Consider the following 14,556-nt stretch of genomic DNA (forward strand, 5'->3'; position numbering starts at 1 on the left):
GCGTTGTTCTCAACACCAATATACTGGGTAACTTTGATATTATGCACATAGCAACATGGTCTAGGAAAAGGTGCCTATTCAACAGAGCACTGATATTTCAGAACCGCAGACAGCGACCGCTATCCAAAGCGGAAGAAAGCCCATTTGTTATAAAATGTTTCATTAGTGTTGCACCATTGTTCTTATGTGATATAACTATATTCAATTTCAGTAGCATGTGTCAGAGTAATGGACTGTGCCATCCTCACAGCCTCCACAATAGATTAGTCCACTCAGACAGGCACGAATCAGACAGGTGTCTTGTACACAATTATTTAAAAAAAAATTTGGCTACTGCTCGACTAAAGAAATCTCAGTCAACCAACAGCATTTCGACCAAATAATCGACCAGTCAACGAAATTGGGTCAGCACTACAGTTCATACACACATGCTAAATTGATTCATTTTAGGTATTCCACAAACTTAACATGGTTTTAAAACTACATTTAGTACAGCACAAAATCAAGGGTCACCAACTCTGGTCTTGGAGAGCTACTGGGTGTGCAGGCATTTGGAATAAAATTCAGGTGAAGTGTGAGTAAGATAAACCTGGGTCGTGTTCATTAGGGCACCCAACATATATATTTTTTTAACCTTTTACAAGTGAAGTTCAGGAAGCCCCTCCCTGTTTCAGTCTGTTTGGTGCCTAATGAACACAACCATGCCTTAGAGACACAGAAAGTCCACATTCCCAATCCTGGGGACCTGGTACCTGGTACCTGCTGCATATTGGCAGGTCTAGGGGAGGAAGATGACGAACAGTAAGACAATAACAGGTTGGAGAGATAGCTAGGAAGGTAGGAGGGGGAGCTTTGCTGGATGAAAAAGAGGAATAGAGCAAAAGCTTGAGCCCTTGCAGAATACTGTATGTTTTCAAATCTGACTTCTGTGTTTTCAATGGAGTCTTTGACAAAGTAAAGTAAAAGGCTCGGTACCCACCTTTGCGCCGACTGCTCCCAGAAGACCGAGTTCACCTGGATCACCCTGTAGAGGGGGAATTTTTTAATGTTTTCATTTCACATTTATTTAACCAGGTAGCCCAGTTGAGAACAAGTTATCATTTACAACTGCAAGATAAAGCAAAAGCAGTGCAACAAAAACAACAACACAGCGTTATACATGGGAAAAACAAACGTACAGTCAATAACACAATAGAAAAGTCTGTATCCAGTGTGTGCAAATGAAGTAAGGAGGTAAGGCAATAAATAGGCCATAGTGGCGAAGTAATTACAATTTAGCAGTTAACATTGGAGTGAGAGATGTGCAGATGAGGATGTGCAAGTAGAAATACTGGTGTGCAAAAGAGCAGAAAAACAAATATGGGATGAGGTAGGTAGTTGATTGGATGGGCTATTTACAGATGGGTTGTGTACAGCTGCAGTGATCGGTAAGCTGCTCTGATGCTTAAAGTTAGTGAGGGAGATATGAGTCTCCAACTTCAGTGATTTTTGCAATTCGTTCCAGTCATTGGCAGCAGAGAACTGGAAGGAAAGGCGGCCAAAGAAGGTATTGGCTTTGGGGATGACCAGTGAAATATACCTGCCTGGAGTGTGTGCCATGGGTGGGTATTGCTATGGTGATGAGTGAGCTGAGATAAGGCGGAGCGATACCTAGCAGAGACTTATAGATGACCTGGAGCCAGAGGTTGACCGACGAATATGTAGCAAGGACCAGCCAACGAAAGCATACAGGTCGCAGTGGTGGGTAGTATATGGGGCTTTGGTGACAAAACGGATGGCACTGTGATAAACTGCATCCAATTTGCTGAGTAGAGTGTTGGAGGCTATTTTGTAAATGACATCGCCGAAGTCAAGGATCGGTAGGATAGTCAGTTTTACGAGGGTATGTTTGGCAGCATGAGTGAAGGAGGCTTTGTTGCGAAATAGGAAGCCGATTCTAGATTTAATTTTGGATTGGAGATGCTTAATATGAGTCTGGAAGGAGAGTTTACAGTCTAGCCAGACATCTAGGTATTTATAGTTGTCCACATATTCTAAGTCAGAACCGTCCAGAGTAGTAATGCTACTCGGGCAGGCGGGTGCGGGCAGCGATTGGTTAAAGAGCATGCATTTAGTTCTACTTGTATTTAAGAGCAGTTGGAGGCCACGGAATGAGTGCTGTATGGCATTGAATCTCGTTTGGAGGTTTGTTAACACAGTGTCCAAAGAAGGGCCAGATGTATACAGAATGGTGTTGTCTGCGTAGAGGTAGATCAAGGAATCACCTGCAGCATTCGATGCTACTGCAGTACACCACATGATGTTTTGTGCTGGTCAGGGGGAGTCAAGTCTGGAGTGAACCAAGGGCTATATCTGTTCTTAGTTCTACATTTTTTGAAAGGGCATGCTTATTTAAGATGATGAGGAAAGCACTTTTAAAGAACAACCAGGCATCCTCTACTGACGGGATGAGGTCAATATCCTTCCAGGATACCCGAGCCAGGTCGATTAGAAAGGCCTGCGTGCAGAAGTGTTTTAGGGAGCATTTGACAGTGATGAGTGGTGGTCGTTTGACCGCGGACCCATAATGGACGCAGGCAATGAGGCAGTGATCGCTGAGATCCTGGTTGAAAACAGCAGAGGTGTATTTCGAGGGCAAGTTGGTCAGGATGATATCTATGAGGGTGCCCATGTTTACGGATTTGGGGTTGTACCTGGTAGGTTCATTGATCATTTGTGTGAGATTGAGGGCATATAGTTTAGATTGTAGGATGGCCGGGGTGTTAAGCATATCCCAGTTTAGGTCACCTAACAGTACGAACTCTGACGATAGATGGGGGGCAATCAATTCACATATGGTGTCCAGGGCACAGCTGGGAGCTGAGGGGGGTCTATAACAAGCATTAACAGTGAGGGACTTTTTCTGGAGAGATGGATTTTTAAAAGTAGAAGCTCGAACTGTTTGGGCATAGACCTGGATAGTATGACAGAACTCTGCAGGCTATCTCCACAGTAGATTGCAACTCCGAATGTAGAGGTGATCAACTTGAATTGATCCCATTCAAGTCCCATAGGTACTTATCTTCAGAAAACAATCAATGATGCCATTTGGTTATGACACAAGAAGCCATGATGAAGAGATGGAAAGAACTTGATCATTAGAATCATTTGTGTTTTTTCAGTCACCTTCTCGCCCCTGGCCCCTGCAACTGCTGGGCGACCATCAGTACCAGGTGGGCCGGGTAACCCCTACAAAGCACAAGTTTAGGACTTAATATTATGTTTATTAACTTAATCATCATCATAATCATTACACTTTGCACACTGTATCAGCAGTATGTTGGGTCAATTGATTACTCATACAGTCCTTTCACTGCGAATGGGTCACCTTCCCTCTTACATTATGATAAAGCACAGTACATCCATTCCAAATAATCATGGATAAAAACACAATCAAACGCTTATGACTATTATGGTTCCACTGTGGTATGTTACATAAAAGGCAAACAAATGGAGAGAAGGGTCCATCTCCTGAGGACCTACCGGTTGACCAGGGGCACCATCTTGTCCTGGGGGACCTTGGGGGCCAAACGAGCTAGAGAGTCCTGTACCAACAACGGCAGGACCTGGGGCCCCGGGGAGTCCAGGAGGGCCAGGCAAACCAGGCAGTCCCTACCACCCCAGAGAATTCACAGAGAATACATCACGAATCATGACTATTGCATACTTCATTTTAGTAAATTCAACTCCTCTCCTCCCCCTGCAACTGTTCTCCCAGTTTGTTGGTGCAAAAAATAATGTACAATTCTCAGTCAATTTAGTCAAATAAAAATAAATAAATGAATACATTTTTGTCAGAGTAAACTGCTGACGGACATCCATGAAAACTAGTTTGTAATAGTTCCAGCTTGACATCAGCTAAGTAAATCAAGGCCTTTCCAAATTCCTTCAAATGCATTTCACAGCTCAAGTCGGGTTCCAATTTGAGGTAGGATGCTGTGCGCTCCTTGAGTTGGATGTTTTGTCAGGCGAATACATAAAACAATCTGTACTGAGTTTGGGTTGTTTATACTGGTGTTGTGGAGCCCTAACAAAGCTCCGGGATGAAGTTTCCCCTAGGTGCAGATCTAGGATCAGCTTCCCTTCCCCCAATCCTAATCTTAACCATTAGTTGGGAAAATGCAAAAAAATTACTCAAGACCAGCATCTAGGGGCAAATTGACCCTACACCCCTAACAACTGCACCTGAACCAGTGTAGGATGACAAGGCAATCTATGGCCCTTTTGCTTATCGAGTGGAGCCCAAATAAGAAAAGTGGACCTACCCGAAGAGTCTCCAAGTCAGGGAACCCAGAGCCTTCCATGTCCACAAAGGTCTGAAACAAAGAAGGTGAAATATCTCACACGTCATAGAAGTCATGTGCTCCACAACTACAGTAGCTCTCCTGACCCCTTCTTCCCATCTGAAATAATTTAGCTAAAATATGATTTGTTGATCTCAACTGACAATTTTTGGTATCAACAACCCTGTTGTGTTGGTTTCAGTGTCCTTTGCTAGCTGCAAGTGGTTGTAGAAAATACATAACTAGAACTTTGGCTGAAATGACTGAGGTAAATGTGGACTCACCGGCCGGTTGTGACTGGATGGCGCTGGGAGTCCTGGGGGTCCGGGAGGTCCACTGGGGCCCGGCTGGCCCTCACCACGGTCACCCTGTGGAGCATACACACATGAATGATTGACTGCATTAGTAATTAGCTAGTAATTGGGGACAAATAAACTTGTATTGAATAACCTAGCCATGGGCTGCACACCGAATGGCAGCCTATTCCCTTCATAGTGCACTACTTTTGACTAGAGCCCAAGGGAATAGGGTGCAATTTGAGACACAAACAAGGGGTACAATCTCAATATGGTCATGTGTTTATTTACACAAGATCTAAAGCAGCGTTCGAAATGTTTCAATCAATAAGTCTTCTTTGACTTTTTCTGAACTGGATTGATCCCCCACTCACGCTGACACTGGTCTTTGACTCATTGGGGAGGGCAGTCCACAGATAACAGACTGAAACTGACGACTGCTGGATAATGCCTAGCCTGGTCCCAGATCTGCTTGTGTTTTCTTGCTAACTCCATTGTGCAGTGTGTTGCCAAACGACCATAAGAGTTGGTTATACAGCACAAAAAGATCTGGGACCAGGCTACATTATGCCAGCTCCTCAATTCAACAATGTCATGACATGACAGCATTTAGTACCTTCTCTCCTTTGAGCCCGGAGTCTCCTGGAGTTCCAGGGAAGCCTGGCGGTCCAACAAGGCCCTGGGTAAGAGACAGAGCAGAGAGCTGACTAGTATCTTGAGAAATACAAGTACTGGCACTTAAAGATGCTACACCTAAGCTGTGTTTGAATACCCATAATAACATACTGTATACTACATACTTAACGAGTATATACTACATACTATTAGTTCAATTTTAGTATACTGTAAACGAGCGGTATCCCTTCAGTTGAGCGTACTAGCGCTTCGACTGTCTACCGGAAGTTGATGCTGTTGCTATGCAACCTCTTGCTAGCTTGTTAGCATAACAAATAACTAGCTAGACATCTTAGGATTTCGTTCCTAAATTCAAATCTGGAGTGCCAGAGTGCGCTCGTAAATTCAGAGCATTGTCTGTTTGTCAGTTCGTAAATTCAGAACGTTTCGCTTTCGGAGCATTCATACCGCACACTGGACGCTCTGGCGTTGTCACAACGTCAACGGAAGGTGGCGCCTCTCCCCGTGCGGGTAGCGCTCGGCGGTCGTCGCCGGCCTACTAGCTGCCACCGATCCTCTTTTCATTTTCTTTTGGTTAGGTCTCGTTTAGGTGTGCACCTGTATTGTGTTAGTTCATTAGTGGGGAGGTTATTTAGTCTTTCTGTTTAGGTTTGGGTATTGTGCGTGATTGTTCTTTGTCTGGTTTGTTAGGTTGGGGTTTAGGCATTTTTCCTCTGCCTTTTTGTGTATTTAAGGCTGCGAGTTTTTGGGCTTGTTCTGTACTTTGTATTTTGCCCTGCCTTACCTGTTTTTGGCAGTGTTGGATTATTGCCTATTAAACCTGTGTTCACGGACCTCAATCTCCTGCGCCTGACTTCACCCCTCCTGCTGCTTTGAGTTCCCTGACAGGCGTAGGGTTGAACAGAGCGTTCTGACCTCACAACATCAGACAAGCACCCAAGCTAACTGGCTAGCTACTGTACTTCCAGATACAAATGAGAGAACACCTCACTCTGACTATTTTACTCACCCTAGCAGAGCTGGTTAAGCTGTTTTCATGTTATCCAGAGCGTTAGTGACTAACTGTGCTGCTGGCAAAAATGTAATTCCGCTTTTTTGCAGATGTTTATTGATACCGGCCATATTCAATGGGAGTGGAGCGTTCGTAAATTCATCAGTTATTCTGCGCTCTGGCACACTCAGACGAGAGTGCTCTGAAATCGGAGTTAATAGCCAGAATTAACAATTTCCATTGAGAACGCACGACTATACCACTTAGCTAACCTAAAAATGACGTGAATAATCAAGTCAATATATATATATATATATATATATGCTAGTTAGTTAGCATATAGTTAATATACTGGCAAGTTCGACAATGTATTAGTAGCCAACTAACATACACATACTGCTGTAATGATATGCTCTGTGGTTCGTAAGGATAGCGTAGCTAACAAATTGTCATGTAACTTATTTTAAAAGTCGTTAATTTATTACATTGCTTAACATTTTCTTAACATTTGTCATAATTAGTTAAAGCAATGAATTTGTATACGCTCTCGTTGGACATCGGATGCATATTTTCCTCCATTTTCTTCAAATCTGAAAACCTTGTGAAGCCACGCCCATTTTCTGAATAATTGCATTACGGGCTCTAAAAGCACAGAAATAGTGTCCACTGCTTGTATACTTTGCATTTTGGCGAATTTAGTATGATATCCGGGGACTTTTGGCTTACTAACTAAACCCAGCAAAAAAAGAAAAGTCCTCTCACTGTCAACTGCGTTTATTTTCAGCAAACGTAATATGTGTAAATATTTGTATGAACATAACAATATTCAACAACTGAGAAATAAACTGAACAAGTTCCACAGACATGTGACTAACAGAAATGTAATAATGTGTCCCTGAACAAAGGGGGGGTCAAAATCAAAAGTAACAGTAAGTATCTGGTGTGGCCACCAGCTACATTAAGTACTGCAGCGCATCTCCTTCTCATGGACTGCACCAGATTGGCCAGTTCTTGCTGTGAGATGTTACCCCAGTCTTCCACCACGGCACCTGTTCCCGGACATTTCTGGGGGAATGGCCCTAGCCCTCACCCTCCGAACCAACAGGTCCCAGACGTGCTCAATGGGATTGAGATCCGGGCATTCGCAGGACATGGCAGAACACTGACATTCCTGACTTGCAGGGATTCACGCACCGCACTAGCAGTATGGCTGGTGGCATTGTCATGCTGGAGTTTCATGTCAGGATGAGCCTGCAGGAAGGGTACCACATGAGGGATGAGGAAGTCTGATGGAGGGATTGTGCGTTCCTGGTGTATCTCGGGCAGTTGTTGTTGCCATCCTGTACCTGTCCCGCAGGTGTGATGTTCGGATGTACCGATCCTGTGCAGGTGTTGTTACACGTGGTCTGCCACTGCGAGGACAATCAGCTGTCCGTCCTGTCTCCCTGTAGCGCTGTCTTAGGCGTCTCACAGTACGGACATTGCAATTTATTGCCCTGGCCACATCTGCAGTCCTCATGTGTCCTTGCAGCATGCCTAAGGCACGTTCACGCAGATGAGCAGGGACCCTGGGCATTTATCTTTTGGTGTTTTTCAGAGTCAGTAGAAAGGCCTCTTTAGTGTCCTACGTTTTCATAACTGTGACCTTAATTGCCTACCGTCTGTAAGCTGTTAGTGTCTTAACGACCGTTCCACAGGTGCATGTTCATTAATTGTTTATGGTTCATTGAACAAGCATGGGAAACAGTGTTTAAACCCTTTACAATGAAGATCTGTGAAGCTATTTGGATTTTTACGAATTATCTTTGAAAGACAGGGTCCTGAAATTTTTTATTTTTTTGCTGAGTTTATATCCATACTATGACTAATAAGCATACTACATACTCAATTTACATTACAATAGTACGGTTAGTGTGGTTAGTATGAGTATTCGAACACAGCTCTAGAATTTCTCCCCTAAGTGTAAGCTAGGTGAATTGTAATAGCACTAGGCTTCATTCAAAACCAATCTCCCCCTCCACTGCATCACATTTTCCTGTAATATGGCGGAGACTCGTGCTTGAGCCTTTTACTTTCGGTTTTGATAGCTTCAACCAGCAGTAAAAACAGTATTTTCTGTTATTGAAAATACATTTCATAGCGATTTAGATGGGACAATGATTCCCTACACTATTCAGTGCTTGTTTTCTAACAAAATAGAAATTGAGCGAACAGTGTAGGATTTTAGCGACCAGGAAATGAGAGCGATTTCTACATTGGTCACTTATCCACTAGATAACACAAGCCACAAAGTCAAAACAGCTTTCCCATTTTGACAACAGAAGCCGCTCTGGTGGTAGAAATCAATAAGTGAATATCACAGCTAATCACAACACTGGCAGGTAAGTAACACTGTGAAACACTATCATTCCACTATTACTGCAGATATATTATTGACATTTTATGAAATTACAATGCAAAAATTCAAAATAAATCCTATGTGTAGCACCTTTAAGGCAAACCATTATCACTGCACAACTAGTTATCCATTACATGTTAATGTTCAAATTACATTGATTAATTTGTCAACTTACTTGAGATCCATCTTCACCAGGATCACCCTGTGAAGAGGAGGAAAATTAAACAAAATTAAAAGTATGGTCTACGACACTGATCAAAAAGGAAAGGATTTAAAACTTGAAGACACGACAGGTTAATTGCAACCACTGTTGACCACCGTTTTATCTCCAGGTGATCTCTCGTTAAACCATCAATACGCACTAAGATCACCCGCTCAGGTCGTACAGGTTATATGAATGGAAAACTCATGGTAGTACACGCATTACTTTATATTTTCCAATTTATGCAATCAATTAATTACAACTTGTCTAATAAAGTATGGCTATTTATTATCAAGAAGGGAAAATAAAATATCCTGGTCTAAGATGTGTCACTAAATAATTAAGTTCTGCCTGTTAGTTGCAATTGGTTATAAACGCTAAGCACTATTCTAGGTAGAAGTTGTCCATAGGCACAGATATAGGATTACCCATAAGGCTTAAATCATCCTACTGTGGCTACGTTCCGATTCTCAATACTTCTCCCAAAGTGTCCACTTGCACACTCCCTCTAATGGATTTAACAATGGTTGAAACTCCATCGAGCCAATGTTTACCCCAATCCAATGCTTTTAAATCCATGACGGGGAGTGTGCAAGTGCAGTGGGATAAATATGGAGAATCAGATCACGGCTGACTGAATAACTTTTTATTGATTGCCCTCTGCTGGTATGGAGGTGGAAGGGCAGGGCAGGCAACTCACAGGCTCTCCGTCGGCTCCTGCGGGTCCCTCAGGGCCTGCGGGTCCCGGAGTTCCAGCTGGTCCTCTGGGACCTGCAACCGTCTGAATCACGGAGCTGTCACCACGTGATACCACCTCAGCCACGGGCCCCGGGGAGCCTGGTGGTCCAGGGGGACCAGCAGGGCCGGGGTCGCCCTTCGACCCAGGGTATCCGAAGCCTGCTTTTCCCTACGGAGACAATAGGACATTCAAAAAGTTATACATCTTTATTGTTTCCAAAGAATACCGTCTTGGTATGGAGATGGGAAAGCATTATGTTAGCTTCAGGAACAACCATTTAAAAAATAAAACTGGTTGTGTTGTTCATAACAATATGGGTACAGTAATTAGTACATCATGCTACACATACCAGATGTAAATGTGACTTTAAATAAAGAGAATAAAGAAGATGATAATGGTGGGAGTTGTCATAATTTGTCGCCGTTCAGGAGGTGAACTAATTTCAACATTCAGTCACTTCATCTTGATCAAAATGCATTGACTGATCATAATGAGGCTATATCAAAAGGTATGGAAGATACCGATAATAAAATACAAAAGACCAGCACATGAACAAGACAATTGGAGTGCCATTCATTATTATGTGGTTATTTGGACCACAGGTTAAGAAGTAGTGTACACACACATCCAGTAACTTGCAGGTGCAGGGTACAAAAAGTAAAGTCAGAAATACTTGTATTTTATTTAACCTTTATTTAACTAGGCAAGTCAGTTAAGAACACATTCTTATTTACAATGACGGCCTACACCGGCCAAACCAATTGTGCACCGCCCTATGGAACTCCCAATCACGGCCGGTTGTGATACAGCCTGGATTAGAACCAGGGTGTCTGTAGTGACGCCTCTAGCACTGAGATGCAGTGCCTTAGACCGCTGCGCCACTCGGGAGCCCAAAGATAGATAAATAAAAAAAGCCCGACACCTGCTTTCTGTTGAATGCCCGTGCAGTTTTATTATGCAACGTTTCGACCTTAAGGTCTTCGTCCAGACAATAAATAATAAACCTGAGGGAGCATTCAACAGTATTTGGGACCACAACAAGGTGGCAATAATAGATCATTTGAACATACCTTAATTCCCTTTTCTCCAGGCACTCCCTGCAGGAAAAAACACAAAAGAACATTTTAGTATCTACATATGTATATGACCAAACAATTTTGGTGTGTTTGAAAGCAATAGCATGTATGGGTGTAGGCTTCACCTGGTCCCTATATGAGTTCTTTCAAAAAGCATCCTTCCACACTAGCAAGTGTTGTGACATTGAGCATTGAGATTAAGTGGTTAAGAAATAACACATACACTGAGTATACCAAACATTAAGAACACCATCCTAGTATTGTTTTTTTTTGCCCTTAGAAAAGCCTCAATTCATTGGGGAATGGACTCTACAAGGTGTCGAAAGTGTTCCACAAGGATGCTGTCCCATGTTGACTCCAATGCTTCCCACAGTTGTGTCAAGTTGCCTGGATGTCCATTGGGTGGTGAACCATTTTTGATACTCATGTAAAAAAACAGGAGCGTTGCAGTTCTTGACACAAACCAGTGCGCCTGGCACCTACTACCATATCCCATTCAAAGGCACTAAAATATTTTGTCCTGCCCACATGCACAAACACATACACAAACCATGTCTCAATTGTCTCAAGGCTTAAAAATCCTTCTTTAACCTCTACAGGATCAGTGTCCTCCCCACTGTATGGTTGAGCTAACATAGGCTAACGTGATTAGCATGAGGTTGTAAGTAACAAAACATTTTCGCAGGACATAAACATATATGATATGGGCAGAAAGCTTAAATTCTTGTTAAACTAAATGGGCAGAAAGCTTAAATTCTTGTTAAACTAAATGGGCAGAAAGCTTAAATTCTTGTTAAAACTTCTTAAGGCTAGGGGCCACTATTTTCACGTCTGGATGAAATGTGTGCCCAAAGTAAACTGCCTGCTACTCAGGCCCAAAAGCTAGGATATGCATATAATTGGTAGATACGGATAGAAAACACTCTAAAGTTTCTAAAACTATTACAATTATGTCTGTGAGTATAACAGAACTTATTTGGCAGGCGAAACCCCGAGGACAAACCATCCAGGAATTTTGTTTTTTGAGGTCACTGTCTTTTCAATTGGATTTCTATGGGGAACTAGATTTATGAGGTACCTGGTGGCAGTTCTTATGGCTTCCACTAGATGTTAACAGTCTTTAGAAATTGTTTGATGTTTTTTCTTTTAGAAATGAAGAAGTAGCCCTTTCCTTTCTGAGTGTAGAGCCAAGTGGACTGTTTTGTTTGGGGCGCTTGACCTGGAGCTCGCTTCACTTTCATTTTATCAACTATTGAACACAGTTTATTCCGTCTTAAATTTGATTGATTATTTACATTTTAAAATACCTAAAGTTGGATTAGTAAAGTTGTTTGAAATGTTTGGATCAAGTTTACAGGTAACTTATTAGATACATTGTAGTCATGCTGGGCGAGTTGGAACTGGTGTATTTTCTGAATCAAACACGCCAAATAAATTGACATTTTAGGGATATAACGACAGAATTTATCGAACAAAAGGACCATTTGTGATGTTTAATGGACATATTGGAGTGCCAATAGAAGAAGATCTTCAAAGGTAAGGCATGAATTATATCGTTATTTCTGACTTTTGTGTTGTGCCTGGCGGGTTAAAATCTGATTTTCATGTGTTGGTATGCTGGGCGCTGTCCTCAGATAAAAACAGACCATAAAAACATTATGGTGTGTTCAAGATGACAGACCAAAATAGACATTTTGAACACACCATAATGTTTTTTCATTGAAGTTTAAGACCAACAATGTTGTTTCATGGAATTTTAATTGGTACACTGTATGAATGTGTCATCTATTTTGATTGTTTAAAATTATTCAATACATCTGCACCTTCTCTCCATGTGCCCCTCCTCGTGTGCCCGACTCAGACCCAGAATCTCCCTTTGGACCAAAAGGACCCCTGTCTCCTTTCTCTCCTCTGTCGCCCTTCTCTCCTCTAGATCCACCTGGGCCTTGAAAACAAAAGAAAGATAGAGAAATAGAAAGGCAAAAGTTATTACCTCCTGAAAATAAATGTTTAAAAAATGATGAACGGTTGCATCCTTATCCTAAACCAACATTTCCTTCCCCACTTTACCGGCAGGAAATGGCTTTCTCGTTTGTTGGCCAGAGCATCCTTGTGTCCTGACTACCGGCTGTAATTTATAGGTTGTCGAGAAGCCTTGGAGGATATGGTCATAAGCTTCTGGACAGAGTTAAAATTCCACAACTGCATGCACATCGTTTCCCATCATCTTTCCTGGTAAATCCATGTTTGGCCTAGTCCTCATCCCATCAAGCAACTATAGATATCCCAAAACCTACAAATGATGTGTATCAAGTGTCAACTATGACTTTTTCAACACAAAGCAAAGAGACATCAATTGATTTGCAACGTAGTAAAACAGTTGAAGATGACACCTTATAGTTTGGGGGACAGGTAATGAAGCATCTCTAAAAATAAGTTCAACCCACAGTGCCGATCACTTACAAGTCCAGATACATATGCAATCCATTGCATGCCAATGCAACATGCAGAGTCTTGCATATCCTACAGTCCAGAGTGAGAGCATCCAACTCCGACACTTTGTGGGTGCATCTCAAGTGACTTCCTCTCCGTGTGCCTTTTCTTCCATCTCCACTTATGTGGAGATAAAAGCAAATTCCTGGTAAATGTTGTGTTCGAGACCACCTAAAGCGAGACTGATTCAAGACCAAGACCGGAGCAAATCGAGCCCGAGTCAAGACCAAGACCGGAGGGGGAAAAAGGGGTCCGAGACCGAGTCAAGATCGAGACTGGGAGGGGGGAAAGGGGTTCGAGACCGAGTCAAGATTGAGACCAGAAAAATGCGAGTCCAATTCAAGAAAATGATTGTAATTTTACCAAATCACCACCATAATAAGAGTTCAAAATGTCCAGTATTTCTGTGTTCATATTTCAGAACAACATATGGATTCTTTAGACATTCAGATAGAATAAATGCATGCTGAGGGAAAATAGAGCCACTCTACAAATTATTACTAATCCAAACACAGTGGGGAACAATGGGCCTTCAGAGAAGGGTTAAAGATTTATAAAATAATTATAATAATAATAATGATTATATTATATTATTTTCAAATATGTTCTGATTTAATCTCTTCAGTTTTAGTTGGAAAGGGTTAACACTGAAGACCAGCAAAAATACTTTCAAGTACTACTTAAGTAGTTTGTTGTGGTATCTGTACTTTGCTTTGTTTTTACATTCTTTACTCCACTACATTCCTAAACAAAATAATGTACTTTTTACTCCTTACATTTTCCCTGACACTCAAAAGTATTAGTTACATTTTGAATGCTTAGCAGGACAGGAAAATGGTCTAATTCACACACTTATCAAGAGAATACCCGGTCATCCCTACTGCCTCTGATCTGGTAGACTCACTAAACACAAATGCTTCGTTTATAAATTATGTCTGAGTGTAGAAGTGTGCCCCTGCCTATCCGTAATTTTTTATTTATTTTTTAATCGAGAAATGTTTGCCGTCTGGTTTGCTTAATATAAGGAATTTGAAATTATTTATACTTTAACTTTTGATACTTAAGTACATTTTAGTGATTACATTTATTTTGATACTATAGTACATTTAAAACCAAATACTTTTAGACTTACTCAATAAGTATTTTACTGGGTGACTTCCACTTTTACTCGAGTCATTTTCTTTTAAGGTATCTTTACTTTTACTCAAGTATGACAATTGGGTACTTTTTGCACCACTGGATAAATCTAGCCAGCTGAGGCAGCCATTGGTTAGGCCATCAAAAGCTAGATAAAGGTATCTGCCATTCAACAGTATTAGGGCAAAATTTTGTAGTTGTTGTTAGCCATCTCTTTGAAAATAACTTACGTGTGAAACATTGTTGCATTTAAAGTGGAACTGACA

The 14,556-nt window shown here is 41.7% G+C and overlaps 1 protein-coding gene across 2 annotated transcripts in view; it reads right to left on the reverse strand.

The window, feature by feature from the left end:
- The window catches only part of LOC106581675 (uncharacterized), a 210,731-nt gene that overhangs the window by 48,057 nt on the left and 148,118 nt on the right, over positions 1 to 14,556 (reverse strand). For both annotated transcript variants that reach the window (XM_014163884.3, XM_014163883.3), the window contains 10 exons: positions 12,484 to 12,605; positions 10,655 to 10,681; positions 9,546 to 9,752; positions 8,819 to 8,845; positions 5,235 to 5,297; positions 4,607 to 4,690; positions 4,305 to 4,355; positions 3,523 to 3,651; positions 3,166 to 3,228; positions 980 to 1,024 (listed from right to left, as the gene is read on the reverse strand). In XM_014163884.3, coding sequence (XP_014019359.1) covers positions 980 to 1,024; positions 3,166 to 3,228; positions 3,523 to 3,651; positions 4,305 to 4,355; positions 4,607 to 4,690; positions 5,235 to 5,297; positions 8,819 to 8,845; positions 9,546 to 9,752; positions 10,655 to 10,681; positions 12,484 to 12,605 — 818 coding nt within the window. The remainder of the gene's footprint in view (positions 1 to 979; positions 1,025 to 3,165; positions 3,229 to 3,522; positions 3,652 to 4,304; positions 4,356 to 4,606; positions 4,691 to 5,234; positions 5,298 to 8,818; positions 8,846 to 9,545; positions 9,753 to 10,654; positions 10,682 to 12,483; positions 12,606 to 14,556) is intronic.

This window comes from Salmo salar, chromosome 21 (assembly GCF_965601325.2).
Source record: "Salmo salar chromosome 21, fSalSal1, whole genome shotgun sequence".
In the NCBI taxonomy this organism is placed as follows: Eukaryota; Metazoa; Chordata; class Actinopteri; order Salmoniformes; family Salmonidae; genus Salmo; species Salmo salar.